Below are 15,671 nucleotides of genomic sequence, written 5' to 3'. Positions count from 1 at the left end.
TATTTTATATCAACCACAAACAGCATTGGCCACCAAACAGTTTGGAAACTTTTGAAAAGTTTGTAAAAGTTAGTTTGGCAACTCCAGCCCGAATTGGGTGACCAAGTCTGATAGGACCCTTTGTGGGTGTTTATCAGTTCACAGGTGAAGTGGGGTGAACATGACCACAGAGGTCAGGGTCCATTGAAGTCTTCTACGTTGAAGTAGCAGGCCAGCCAATGCTGGGCTACTTGTCAGTCTTTACTGAAGTTGGGGCAAATCCGTTGGTGGGGGCTAGTGTCCCTTGGTTATAACGAATCCGGTTCTGGATAGCATTCCTGGGCTTAACAGACACAGGTGCAGGTTTTGGCTATCTCTGATTTGTCCTCTTGGGTGCACAGTGAATGGTAGCAGCAAAACATCTGTGGTGGCTACCAACTTGGCGATTTGGGGAACTTCAGCACTTGTGTTCTGGAGTTGGTTCCAAGAGATCGCTGCTGTTGTTGGATATCGAAAACTAACTTTTCCCCGAGCCAGGAGCCATAGGCACAGTCCAAGCTTTGCTAGCCTTTTGAGCACACAGCCTCTCTTTGCGTGGGTCGAAGGGTAGCTAGGCAGTCCTTCTTAGGTCCTCTGTTTGATTCCAGCATGATCTGAGGGTCAGGGTGCTAGGGGTGCCATATGTATCTCAGGAAAGTGCCCTGAGCGGACCACACAGTTACTAGCAAATGGGCTGGTGGGTCCTCTCCCTCGTAATGAAGTTTCTGTGATGTGTGGCATCTGGCTATCCCAAAATGCAACATCCTTGCCCCTTTCAAGACGGCACAACCCTTCCTCTGTCGTCAGGAGCTTGGTAGCCCACCCTAGAGGTTGCATGCCCACGGTAAAACCGGTTTGAGGGCAAGTTTCCCCTCTCTGGCTCGGTCTTCATGTGTCTACAGAAACAAAAGGCATCCTGCTCAGAAGTTATGGGCCAGGTGGCCCATCAAAGGCGGCTTCCTCTTTCAAGCTCGCCTCTGGGCTAAACCCAAAGTCTAACACTGCCCTACCTTCATCCCGGAGCCGCCCACCCCCAAAGCGAGAGGTCCTCTTAGCAGAGGAGGACACACCTTGCTGCTGCAGCACTGCCTTTGTTGCTGAGCCTGAGTCGTTCACAGGTCTACCCAGATGGTCAGAAAACTGTCTGTGTGAGGCTACTAGACAAGCAGAGCACAGAGTGGCAACTTTCTAAATGTTGCCTACCTTTAATAGTGACATTAATTTCGATATGGCTATCAAGTCACATCTAATGCCACAATTAATTTGATACCTCACATGACTCAGTTTGGTAGTCCCAGTCAGAAGTTAGCTGGGTTGGGATGCCACCTGGTAACTCAGTGTTAGCCAATGGGACTACAGCCTTTACCCACAGCAGAACCTCAATTTGGAAGTGTTGCTGTTAAGACATATCGAAAAACATATGTCTTACTTAAACTACGGCTCCCTGGCATAGGACTCCATTGGCCTTCTTTAGGGGAGACATATATAATGTTAAGTATAGGGTGGCTTTGTCATTAGTTTCAAAGGCAAAGTCAAACTGACAGTGAAACACCGCCCCTCTAGTCTGCAGTGGCACTACCTTGTTACACGAAGGGTGGCACAAACAGTGCTGCAGCCCTGAGTGGATACTCTGTCTTACATACCCTGGTTACCATATACTAGGGACTTCCCAATTGGGTGTATTCAGTTTGACATGTAATTTGCATGGGGTTAAAACACTGGCATTGAGTCTGGTAAGAAGGCCTCGGTGCACGCTTAGAGGAGAAAAAAACAGCAGCATCAGTCTAAAAATGTAGGGATGAGCATGCAAAAAGAGACATTTCCTTACAATAAGCATATCCACACACATTACCAGATAATGGCATTAGCTGAAACTTAATGCTTTTCACTATCCTTAAGATGAATAACAAACCTGAGTGCACAGGGAGCTTAAACAGTGGTGGGGATTAACCCCTTACAGTTGGGGCATAACGTACAATAGTAGTTGGGGCATAACGTACAATAGTAAATTAAAGGCATTAGGCTGTTTTTGGTAATCCACTGTAAAAACATGATACCATACCCTGAGTGTGTAATCCATGACATCTGAATAATGATGAACACAAGGGAAACTGATAAACACACAAACAACTAAGATGCTTCATATCAATCACATACATCTTTGTGTAACACATTTAGCCAGATCAGGCCAAAGAATACTCCACCTGTGATCTAACAATATATAGCAACAATAAATAATATTTTCTCTTGCCCTGATGAATGCTCTCAAAGAATGGTGGTATAAGAGCCAAAACATATATCTTTTTAACACTGACCATTATGTTGCTATTGTTATGTCATAGTTTTAATTGAAAAAGCTGTTTGGTGATATTAATGAAAATGTGTAAGTGCTCGTACACCCAGAGGTTTCATGGAGCTGAAAGATCACATGAGTGAGCAATGATATGAAGAGGTGGTCCTTCCAGGCCCAGGGATGCAACAATCAGTCCACTAACACGCTAGAGGAAAGCCAGTTTAAACAGCTAAGACTTTGAAGCTTTCCTAAAAGATGTTGGCTTTGACATGCAGTGGAGGTGACAAGGAAGAGAGTTCCACTCTACAGGAGCAAGGCTGGAGAATCTGGGGTCACCAAATCTGAACATTTAATATTCAGCAGGTTGGGGGTAGAGGATCAAAGAGTGAGTAAAGGAGAGCACTTTCACATTCTTTTAGAGCTAAAAGTCGATGAATTGTCTTAAATAATAAAGAGCAAGTTTTAAACTGCATTCGCTGTTGTACAGGCAACCAATGCAATTTCTTCAGGTGGCAGGGGGAGCGGCGGATCTAGAATGAGATTTCCTAGAGAGATTAAAAACCATGATGGCAGCAGGATTTGTAACCATCTGGAGCTTGAGCAACCCCCTTTGGGTAATCCAATAAATAACATTGGTGTAGTAGACAGCATTGGTATAGTCCAGGATATCCAATTACTGCTGACATAATAGCTTTTTTATTGCATTATCTGAAAAATACGCATATAATTTCCTAATCGTTCTTAGGGTAAAAATGCATTAATACATTTATAAACAACTATGTTAATGTGTGCTCTAAAGGATGGTAGGTTGTTCACTGTTACTCCCAGGCTTTTATCAGCTATCTTGGGTTTAGGGAGCAGTCACATTTCATAGTGGTAGTATTGCTTAGTCTAAAGTCCTTAACCCAATCTCGTTGCTACTATTTCTGTTTTGTCAATATTCAGCTTTAAATGGTGGACCCACATCCATTTTCTTGAAGTAAGATGATATCTTCCAGCCGCAGTAAAATCTAATAATTAAATATACTGCAGCCTCTCTTTCCAATCTCTTTTATGAGAGGTTTGATACAGAAGTCAAAAAGATGGGAGGGACAGGGCAGAGCCCTGTAAGTAACCATAACTTATCTTGCTCTTATCAACCACATATGTGAACAATTGTACAGCTCGCATTCTGTTCTTCAAAAATGACTCCAGCCAAGAGTGAAGGACCCCTACAATACCCCCAAGCGTCCACACACTGAAACAGAATATTATGATCTACCAAGTCGAATTCTGTGGATAAATCTAACTTTTAATCGCATATCAAGGTCCACTCTCAGGTCATCAATTACGGCTAAAATTACAAGTTCAGTGTTGTTTCCAGGGCGAAACCAAACTATAATGGGTTGTCCAAATAACTGGTATTATAAGTGTGTACTAATGTTCCTGCCACACATATCCTTCCAGAATCTTAGTGTAATGTGGCAATAGAGAAATGGGGAGATTATTTTTTAACATCTTGGATCGTCACTAGTTTTCTTCTAAAGAGGTGACAATTACAATTTTGTAATTTTTCAGTTTTTTTAAAACAACTTTGACACTGTTTAACAATCTGCCAAAATGATTCAGAAATCGTTTATCTAATTTGGGTTTGGTATGCAAGTTCCATGCAGACATGTCAAAGAGTAAAATGGGTGGCTATTCCTGTTTTAGCTTCTATAGGAATCTTTGCTCTCCAAAATCGAAAAAGATGCACCAAATTTGTGTGAAAGCAGCAAGGAAGTGACTTTGATTGATTTGATGTAACCCATCATAAGATTTTGAGAAATTAGTGTTACAGGAATGTTTTATAGGAGCGCGTCCGGTAGGTTTCAAAGAGTTAGAGACATCTGGTTCCTTAGTCTGTAAACTCGAATTCCCAGACCATCTACAGACCCAAGTTTAAAAAATAAAGAAATCTGATTGTATAAGGGAGGTGTCTTCTCCTTTCTCCATTTCGGATCGGCAGACTCAGAACTGAATCTTCAGATCCAAAACCTCTAACTAGCTGAATGAAACTCAGAAACAAGCATTTGCAATGTAATGGGTATTGCATTTGCTCGAATTAGAGCTATTAGCTTTGTAAATTCCTAACTGGACTTTTCTTGCCACATAAATTGAAAATGAAAAGTAAAAAAGTTGACATAAGCAAGTCAATTCAAAGTGCCATGGCCGCCATGAGCGTGAGCGCAAGAGTTATTGGCTCCCTGCGTGAATGTCTAGAAAGGTTCATGGCTGGGATGAAGGGCAAACTGAAACCGGATGAGGGGCCATCACACACTGTAACAGGTGAAAGCGTGACGCGGTGCGATGGCCAACAAAAATTTTCACTTAGTGAAATCGCCTGGGAGGGAACTCAGCACACAAAGGAGGAAAGTTTCACAAAATGCACCAATAAAAATAAAGCATTTAAGACAAGCACAACAAAGAATGAATAGCATTAGTGGGCGTGGTTGAAAGCCGACAGAAGGATTACAACAGGCCAGAGCCCTTGCACGCTCGACCCTGAAAATATGTTGTGCCCAGAATTAGAAGATGTGGGACTCAGTCCCTGCATCCTTAAAGAAGTTACAAGACAATGGGTTGCTCACCCTAACCCGCGATTCATGCAGGAGTCTCAAAAGAGACCGCTGCCCAGGTCAAACTGAAAAAGAAATTTGGTTTTGATGGACTCGGGCAGGGTTTATGGAGTCCACAAGGTCCACAAACGAAGATACTGCAAACGTGGCAGCCGAAGGTCTTGGATTAAAGTTTACTCTCAGACACTGAGGTTCACAATCTCTGGAGCAGGTCCAACAAAGGCCCACAAGTCTTTAGGTGTCTGGAGCCAGTTGGGCACAGAGCCTGGCCACAACTTGCACACCAAGTTTTATTCTTATGAACTCACAATGCCTATACCAATACGTAACAACACCTTCAAACACAACTTCATAAAATAACAACACTCACTTAAACCAGTAAATAATAGTATCTATCCATAGTTGTCACATTGATAGTGTTAATGGAAATGTGATATGTAATCTGACCTATAGGATCATTTAATATATTTGTAATTGTAAGATGCACAGAGAAAAATCAGGACAGTCGAGGAAAGAAAACAAAGAGTACATTAAAGCAAACTTGGTTCAGATTGTGTGTGCCTTCTCAAGAGCTGCCTCCAGTTCCTTCAGTGGAACAAAAAGGACTGAGAAGGGATGGCTGAGCAGGCCATAAAGAGACAGGTCTGAGTACACAGTCGAAGACCAGTTATGCACTGCTAGGGACGTCTCTTCAGTTCCCTCGCAAACCGTGCACACGCAACTACTTTATCAGACTTTTTCAGTACTTCTTTCTGTATGTCTGATGGAAGATGGACAACAGAGGGAATGCCATTCTGGGCGAATTCATAGCTAGAATGAAATGCATCCTTAGCCTTACTTTACTTGGCACAGCCAATCAGGTACATACAATATCATAATGCAGTTGTTTCCTGCTCTGCCAAGTTTATTTTATACGTCCTCCAGCATCAAAACATTAATTAACAAAGTGGAGGTTCCCTGGCAGCCTGTTGCTTAGTTTTTCAAACTGAACTCTAACAGTCGTTCCCTATTTTGCCGTGCTCAAATTAGATGTCCCTCTGCATCTGAATGTTGTGTCTTTTATTTTTACCTTTGCTGCCTTTTTCCATTTCTTTGTTCAGTCATTCATTTACATAAATTATTAGGACTTAGTACCCTGACTGTAGCACAGGGAGCTGTCCAACCAATCAGAATGCTCTATCTGCAGGCCACAGCTTCGGTTACAAGCCTCCAAAGGGGGCAGTCGTGCTGTATTAGTGGGCAGCACTGTTGACTTCATCTGTATCCTACCACCGGTCAACAGTGCATTTTCAACACCTTCCCTTGTCTCTCAAAGCCTCTTGCTGCCACTCCGTACCGACCACTTGCCTTCCTTGTCAGAATGGAAATGTAAGCTCAAGTGCCGCAGTGCCTTAGGAAAAACAAAAGAACTGGAATATTAGGACTTATGTTTCCCCCCATGACAAAACAATGGGAGGCCAAGGCACGTACTGTTAACTAGGACAGATTCAGAAGACGGAGCTGCTGCTGCGACACAAAAGGGGGCGGGGGGTGGGCGGAGGGGGGGTTGTTAATAGCCTTACTGCTCTCCTCTGATAATGGGCCCTCGCCAAAATTATGGAGAGGGTAATTAGCAGCTGTTATCAAACACAGAAGTAGTGCTGAAATGTTATGTCCTCATATGTGTAATTTATATATAGATGCATACAGAAAGGCCTATCCTACCCTTCTGGTGTCGCTTCCCTACTTTGCGGACTGCTTGCAAATGTCTAAATAATTAAATGATTGATCTTTTAAAAAGCAAGCTTTCCCTAAACTTCTACTAGCTTTTGTAGATCCTTGTTGCGCACAATATTCATCAACATGCTGCGCCACTGACTTTTCGATAACGTTTGTTTTAAAAACATGTACAATGGCTGGGCCAGGGTGGAAGAAGACATTTTTTTCTGCAAAGTAATCTGTAAGCAAACAGCATGTGGTGTCTCTACTTGATCTCCTATAAAGCTGGTGAATCTACACAACTGTTTCTCATTATTTTAATTTTACTGACAGATTGTCAATGAGTGGGAAGCATACATGGATAACTAACTGAAACAAATTATATCAATCAACTTCAGGAGCATGTTGTAGCATTTTCGAAATATACAAAATGTGCAAATATCGTGAAAATTATTTTTCATAATTACTGCTTTAAATGAGGTTGAGTTGTAACCAATGAACTAATAATGTTCTTATATCAATTGGAAGTGTGAAAAATGCTATGAATAGTTGTGCCACGTTTTTGTGTGATACACCATTATTTTTAAAATGGATGTAATTTCTAGTGTTCCACTCAACCTGCTCCTGCTTATTTCCCTTCCCAAACAGTGTCTTGCTGAAAAATTATCTCTCCTTTATTTTTGCGGAGCATGGAGTGAATTATGTCAATATATTAACAATATACAGCATTGTTAGGAAGTGAGTATTGTGACTGAAGCTTCCATTGGGTGCACTAAGTACCATTTTCAAGGACTTCCACTGGAAGTGTTAGTGTAGACGTACTAATTCTATGAGCCATTGTTTGAGAAATGTTTTGCTTGTCCTGTAAATCTCCAGAGTGTGGCGATGAGGAGGCAATCGGAGGATTTTACCTTAAGAAATGGGTTCGAAATTAGAAAATTACTTTGTTGCTTCTGCTGTGCTAATGTGACCCTAACTAGGGATCATACCATGCTGAATTTGCAGAATCTATTACTAGCTTGTGCAATTTGTCTATATAATACTTGGGTTTCTGTCTTTCTCAATACTTTTTCTTTTTACTTTGATGGAGATTTTGCTCATTAGCTCCATTGAGAATTCTTGCCATACTCTTCTTTTGCTTTTAAATTTACTATTGGCATGCTGTCATTAGTCTTAATGAGCTTGACTTAGGATTTTACTTTTAATTCTACTAGAGTCTGCCTAACAGGGAGTATATAGTTTTATGATTTTTGGATTTATATGTACTCCTGTCATTGGTCCTCAAGACAATTTATGAATTTTCTTTGTACCACATTTTGATTATTCTGTAATAAAGTCATGTTTTGCCTTATTTTTAATCTAGAACTCAGTGTTTTATGCGTCCAATATTTTATTACATTTAACTCTACTAAAATGTGTTTTCCAGATGAGTGGTGTAGTTTCTAACTGCTTGATGAACAACAGACACTGGAGCTATATTTTTTGGTAATAATCGCGGTGATCAAATGTTAGGGTTCAGGTGATTATGGTGGTTCAGCTGCCACAAGTGGTGCCACTTTAGAATGCACCAGGTGCTGCTTTATTGGGAAAGGTAAGCGGTAGTAAGCTTCGACAGTACAGAGTAAACTCAACCTGAATTTTTGCAAGTGCCTCTACAGCTTCACTGTAAAACAGGCACAGGCCAGCAGCTGAGGAAAAAACTGAGTACAGTGGCCATGTAAGGATCATTGAGCTCCGCACCTAACTTATGGAAGACAAAACCTACTTCTAGACAGTCGGGCACAAAAGTGCGAATAAAATAACTTAGTATGGAGCCTGAATGGTTTATACAGGCAGAACTAGTATGGTAGTCTTGGACATGATCATCTTATGGCAACTGTTCTGATCTATCTCTCACGTCATGCCTCTGACACAGCTGTGTATTGATCAAGACTCCTCTTTATGAAATGCAGGCCTTTAAATCACTCACATAATAAGAGAGTGATAACTTTTTGTGAAACCGTCCATACTTTTTCCAAAGAGACAAGAACGCATGTGTGTCGGATGCTATTTTGTTAATCTCTCAAACAGGACAGGATTGCTGTATTTTCAATCCTTTTGAAGTGCCTTCAGCCAGGCTTTGATGATCACCATCATCACTGTCCAGATTTTAAATGTTTTTAGAAAAGCAGGATGGTCAACTTTAGTCATTTTAGTAATTGGTGCAAACGATGGATATGGCATGGCCACCAATTTGCATGCCATCCATACTAGTCCTTGATAACTCTGCAAAGTCTGGTGACAGAGGGCCACTTTAAGTGGACCACAGTATTGTTTGTGTGTCCAATTATCTAGGGAAATCGCCACTGCCTAATTATAGTAATCACATGATTACAGTAATCATAGGACCTACATATTTCAATAGGTTTCAGTTGAGATCTTGCCCACCACAAGAAATCAGTTCCTTCATCAAACCCCTAATGTAACTAATTATCCACTTATCAGAGCCATTTGAATGAATTATCCTATTTTTGTTTATAGGTAGGTGTCTACATCGGTCAACTTTAGCTGTAAAGCAGAGTCATGGAGGATGATAGGAGGCATGCACTCTCTTAGTATGGCAAAATCATCTGTGTCAGGCAGGGAGTGTGCCTCACCTCCTTTGTTTCTTGCAAGGGAGGTGAGGAGAAGGGATGTGATGTCATGACCCATTATGAGTGGAATATATCTCCAGATTCCTTTTGATGCCCAACAATTTTACTGTCTTCTTTAGAAATTAGTTCAATATTTATCAGAATATCAATAACCCAGCCTTCGCTCAGCTTAAAAGCTTTGGATTGCAAGATCAGTGCAGAGTCCTCTTTGCACAGCTATCTAGCGTAGGCCTGCCCTTGAAGCCCCAATTAATTTGCAATGCAATTTTTGTCAAGGTGTATCTATTCATGTATGCATTAACTGTCTGGTAGAATATGTCAATCTGCCTTGCAAAATACAGAGTTCCATCTCTGATTCAGCTTCTGATACAGGTACATACCACCAAAAAATGTGTGTTGTCTTATATTAACGGGCAGTCAAATTCTGGTGTACTGTGGAGTGAATCTCAAAAGGCAACAGCCTGCACCCTCCGTGGACAACAATGCAAAAAAAACACTAGTATAATAGAAGAAACAGCTCCCTAAAGGTAGGAAAACAGATAGCAATACCAAGGGAAATAAAAAGGCACATGGAAAGCAATCAGCATGTAATGGTACTGGTCTCACCCCTGGAGTCACCAGAACCAAAGTACACTGTTGCTGATAATCTAGTAACTTTATAATCTAGTTTCCCCAGTGGCAACTTCACAAACTATATCTTGACTTCGAGAATTATAAAGCTAATATCACTGGTAAAGCTTCTGAGTGTGTATTTTCCAAGAGAAGAAAAGTCATACATGAGTCAGATTTGATACAAAGTGGGGTAGCAGGGCAGGTATAACAACGGAAGCCCCCTATACCAACTTGGCCAGAGTCACATGCATAGGAGGATCAGACAAGACGTCAAAAAGAGACTATTTAAATTTGACACCAAACCTGTAGGCTACGCATTCAAATGAAAAACTAAGCTTGCAATCCTCCCTGCCATGCAAAAGGAAGTCACATTTTGAAACACAGATTTGTTGAAGGGAAGACTAATGCTAGCACACCCTCACACATCAGCTCCCCAAGCAAAGTAAATCTCATTGGCACAGACACCAGAGCATGTTACAACCCATTCAAACACGAAGTGGATCCAGCAACATGGGGAAAACTAACTGTAGATCCAAGTATGGAACTACCTCATATAAGTGTTGGCAGCGGGCAATAGGAGGCTGCACCAAGGTCCTCTCTCATGAATGCTAATGTTTCCACTCTGGACTGTCCTACCTGTTTTCAGTAAAAGAACATCTCTTTAGTCCCAAAGCTCAGCAGAAGTCAGCAACATCCCATCACACAAGTTTATCACAATTATTACAAAATATTAAATTAAAAACTGTCATATTTTTACAATTAGGAAAAAGTTCCTAAAACTCCCCATCAATCAGATGGACTAGAGCAGTATGGATAAATGTGTTTGCAAAAAAATATAAAGCACAATACAAAGATATCCTATTTCATAAGCAAACTAACTTCCTGCTCAATTTATATCCAGAAATGCAGAATCAATGAATAATATATGTATTGTACATTTGGTGAAAACTGAACTGCTGCTTCTTTGGTTAAAATCCAAAATTCCACTATGACCCAGCTTTTCGGGAATACATTCAGTCACACTCAGACCATGTCCAAATGTAAATGTACAGACCTGCTATGCACCAAGTTGATTGCTATGCAGCAGGGCTTTTGGATGTGAACATTCAACAAAGAAAATACACAATGCACTGCAAGAACATTCACAAACCTTCGAGGCAAAGTAAGAAAATCAGCCACCATAAATGAACAGTTGAAGTAATCTTTTTGTAATTAGAGGTTTTTTTTTCTGAAACTTTACCTGTTCATCCTGGTAACAATTATTATCTGGAGCTTCATCTGACTCAAAAACTTGCTTTGGGAGACCCTTCTGTCGTTCCTTCTGTTTGTCTAATGTGTTAGGGTTGAATCCCGTACCAAGCTTGTGATACCTGTTTAACAAAACAAACAGTTTTAATATCGCTTCCATGGTTTTCTCTTTTCTTATATTCTTACCTCTGCAGAGGAACAAAAAAGCAAGTAAATCTGGATCACAATTAGTTTCGAATTTCACCGCCTAATACATTGTATGACATTTACTCATATTGGCATCAGTAATTCCTCTGACAGCGAATCTGCTGGCAATAATTTCACTTATAGTTGATTTTCAGCATTTTCCAGAAAATAGCTGAGATTATTATACACATCTTCTACATTTCACTGAGTTTTAAAAACCAGTATACTTGTCTACAATGATGCATCCTTAAAATATATAAAGAAGAAAGGCTCAACATTCTATAAGTTATTCCTGTCTGGAATAAAAAAGTTATTCAGTGAAATAACCATAAACAGGGCTCCATTATTTTCAACAATTCAGATATTCATTTATCTGATGGCCTGGTGGACACTTGAGTAACTAAGTATTTTGTAGGATAGCTACTACCAACTCCGTTATGATTTTTTTTTTTTTACAATTCAGCAAGAAACAAAACAAACGCAATAACATTAGTTACTGTTACAAACCTAATATGCAAGATGGTCAAGGGCTCCTTATGGTGCATCGCTGCTCTGTTCCAATACCACATCTCTCCCAACATACACTTGAGGATTGCTATTCAAACAGTTCTCTCATTTCCTTTACCCTACATTAATCACAATATAATTTAATGACTTTTGGCATTTCATTTAAAAATCAGAACTAGTCACCATAGTAAAAATGGACAGCTCAAACACACCATATTGCATGTCAGAAATTGTCTTCCAAAATCCTTGATCGGATGTTTCCCACCCAGAGAATTGCTCTTGACATAATGGTTTCCGAAGTATGCAATGGGGTCACTGCACTCTGAGATCTGCATACATCGGAGTGGGGCATCAACCCTAGCAGTGGTAAATGCATGGACGTTTTTAACCCAACAGGAGAGACTGATAAAGTTTGCTAGATATGCTCATAGTGGCTACATCTGGCATTATATGGTGTCACTAGGATTAAGCAATTACTGAAACACACACAGACATGGTCATGATGTGAAAGGTAGCCCGTAGTAGACTGAGGGAGCTGGGGTGACTACAGGGAATTAGTGGACAGGACATAATAGAGTTCCTCCAACCTGGAGGTGTGTAGAATTCAGAAAGATTAAAACCCTTTCAACAACTTAGATCAGACTATATAAGCCCATGTCCTTGGGCACCGTGATGCAGGGCACTGTGCTGAAATAATGTGAAGACATGCAGGTGGAATACCAACTACACCTAAGCCAATTTCACTGCTACCTCCAACTCAAGCCACATCCTCACCTTATACATACAACACATCACAACCCTCCCGGAATTCCACTCCCTCAAGGGCAAACTCTTTCTGGGAGACCCGGAATCCCATAAAATGACCAACATTTATGAAACCCTTATCACCAAAAATACCAACACACTACCCGCCCTTCGGGCATCATGGGAGGAGAACCTGGACACAATAGGCAATGACAACTGGACGGAGGCTCTGGGGGCACCCAAGGAGGCAGCAATTTCGGCCTGCCTCTGCCTTATTCAATTTAAATAGGGCCACACAAAGGGATCCTAAACGTATCCTCCTATACACCACTGAGGGTATTGGGGACAAAAGTTACAAACAAGAACTTCTATTCTTGGGTCTTACTCTTGCCAAACAGGATATATAGCCAAGACATGGAAGGCTGAAACTCTGCCTCCACTGGTGGTATGGAAAACGAGCATGGACCACTGCATGGGATTGGAAGCAGCTGTCTATCAGGCGAGGGGCTGCCCTCGGAAGTATTTTAAAATTTAGCAAAGATGGGCAGACAACAGGGGCATTGTATTAGAACCAATATGCCCTCATGGCGCTGGGATCGGCAAGGGCTTTCAGGGATATGACTTGGGCGTTAGGGGAAGAAGTCCGACTGCAGGGAACTGAATACTGGTGGTCACAGACTGTAGGGATTGGTGGGGAAAGTGCGGGTTGATCCGTGCAAGTTGCTAGTTTTTTTCTATTATTCTTTCTTTGTCCTTAGAAATGGGGTTTCTGGCTGGCTAGGGAATGCACCTACGCCAGGCAGGACCCACCACTCTAGTCAGAGCAAGTTAGCTACACACCAAAGATAACCTGTGCTCACCCCCAGTAGCTTGGCACAGAGCAGTCAGCTTATCCCCAAAGGCAATGTGTAAAGGGTTTGCGCAACACACTCAGACCAATGACACAGTAAATACACCCCAAACGAGACTTCACACAGGGTTGTATAAAAAATATAGTATATTGTATATAACATAGACCAAAATGACATTACCCATAAATACTGTTTGCACTATGTAAACACTGAGTCAGTACTCATTACCTTGGCTAGGCAAGAATCTAAATGTCAGACATCACAACATCAGGGAATGAATGCAGCAGTTACGTTACAGCAGAAAACATATGAACTACCATGCATCATAAATTTCTGTGCATGCTATGCCGATCCTGAAATGGAACTTGTTATCTTGAACAGTGCAAGAACAACATTCAGGGCAAGTAGAGCAACAGATCATGGATAGATCAAGCCAAGTATATGAATCACTATAAAAACATATGTCTCAGCAAACCTGCACTCCTATAAGAATTAATACAGTAACAGTTGGAATTTTCCCTAAATGTTGCAGGTTTCTGTTTGAGGGGGCCTCCATCAAGTACTCACCCTGTGACATCACCACCCAGCAGATGCCCAAAAGTATGTCCCAACAAGGTTGGAGGTGCACGCACACTGTCAATACTGCTGGGAGACCACGCTGGGTCCCCTGCGTCAGGAATGCAATGAGGCAATTGTAGCCACTGTGTGCCCCGGCAAAGAGGAGGCCAGCACAGGGCCACCCGCGAAGGAGTGCGGGACGACTTCAGCGGGGGCCACAGAGCCTCCCTGTACCATCTTTCCTTAATTGAGTCAGCTGGGGGGCAAGAGGACTGGCTGGACTTCCCTCTTTCGTTGAGGCAGTCTCAGCGATCCAGGAGGGCACAACTGCAGGATCCATGGGCCGACGCGCTCATACCCATCCGGAATCCTCACTTGGGATTCCTTGGAATAGCGCTAGACACGCACTTGATTTTACAATTGAAATAAAAACAAGGAAGCACTCACCAAGGACTGGTTTCACCAGATGAAGAGAGTAATGAAGCGCTCACCAACCGCTGGTTTCATCAAATGAAGATGAAGCATTTACCATGCGCTTAGTGGTGAAAAAAGACATCCAAGTATAAAGCAATCACCAGGCACTTGATGGGAGGACTGCCGGGGCCGGACGCAGAGTCTCACAGCCAATTGTGAGCTTTCCACTCCAGGAGGCATTTGAGCCACAACGCAGGGTGGCAGGCTAGCTTATCTGGGCAAACAGAAGGCAGGGATGGTGGTTTCTCCTCACAACACCACAGTGCCTGGGTAGTCCAAGGTTCAGGAGCAGCTGGCAGCAGGGCAACAAACCAAACAGAAATCCAGTGAGTTCTTTGGGCTACCAAACCAGTAGCAGGCAGCAAGGCAACAGCAGAAGAGCAGTCCAGATGAGTCCTTTGAGCAGCACAGCCTTCCTTCTGACAGAGGTTCAGTCCCACTTCTAAAAGTGCTCTAAAAATGGGGTTAGAGCTCCTATACTTATATTCCAAAATATCTTTGTTCAAGAGTCGACTTCAAAGGAACCTTTTAAAGAGTAACACAACATCTTTCAACCCAGCTCTAGCTCCAGACATCAGTAGGGGGTAAATCAGCACTTTGTGTGAAGGCAGGATACAGACTATTGACATGTAAGGTGTGAACGACCTCTCCCTTTCCCAGCCCGGGAAGACTATCAGGATGCAGATACCTCTCCTGTCACACCCTGGCCCTCCTGTGTTGTGGCTGTCTGGAAATTATGCACAAAGTGTAGCTGTCACTGCCCTAGACATAAATTGGACCCAGGCTGCAAAACATTAGAGTTATAAGCATAGAAAAATGCCCACTTTCTAAATGTTGCATTCTAACTCAGTAATGTAAAATCCATTTACACAAGTACGCAGGATTTCTCACTACCATTCCAAATATAAGAAACATGCCAACCCTACTCCTTTCAGATCAGAAATGACCACTTGAAGAACGTATAAGGGAATTCCCAGTGCAACCCTATGAGAGGAGCAGCCCTCACAGTAGTCAAAAATTAAATAGGCTGTTTGTCACTACTTGGACAAACATAATGCGAAGGTTGATGTGCTACCTTTTACTTGCACAGCACCCTGGCCATAGGGTTACCTCAGCCTAACTTAGGGGTCAGTTAGGTGTAGTAAAAGGGGAGTTTAGGCCTTGGCAAGTAGTTTGAAATGGCAAGTCAGTGTGGCAGTAAACGACACATGGAGGAGCAGCAGGCCTGAGAAAGGTCTGAAAGGCTACTTCT

The 15,671-nt window shown here is 42.0% G+C and overlaps 1 protein-coding gene across 10 annotated transcripts in view; it reads right to left on the bottom strand.

The window, feature by feature from the left end:
* Window positions 1-15,671, bottom strand: part of DOCK7 (dedicator of cytokinesis 7) — a 1,022,674-nt gene that overhangs the window by 830,800 nt on the left and 176,203 nt on the right. For all 10 annotated transcript variants that reach the window (XM_069232530.1, XM_069232531.1, XM_069232532.1 and 7 more), the window contains exon 5: window positions 11,092-11,221. In XM_069232530.1, coding sequence (XP_069088631.1) covers window positions 11,092-11,221 — 130 coding nt within the window. The remainder of the gene's footprint in view (window positions 1-11,091; window positions 11,222-15,671) is intronic.

The sequence above is a fragment of the Pleurodeles waltl genome, chromosome 4_2 (genome assembly GCF_031143425.1).
Source record: "Pleurodeles waltl isolate 20211129_DDA chromosome 4_2, aPleWal1.hap1.20221129, whole genome shotgun sequence".
Taxonomy (NCBI): Eukaryota; Metazoa; Chordata; class Amphibia; order Caudata; family Salamandridae; genus Pleurodeles; species Pleurodeles waltl.
Note: the sequence above shows the minus strand (reverse complement) of the source record. Positions and strands in the feature narration are given on the sequence as shown.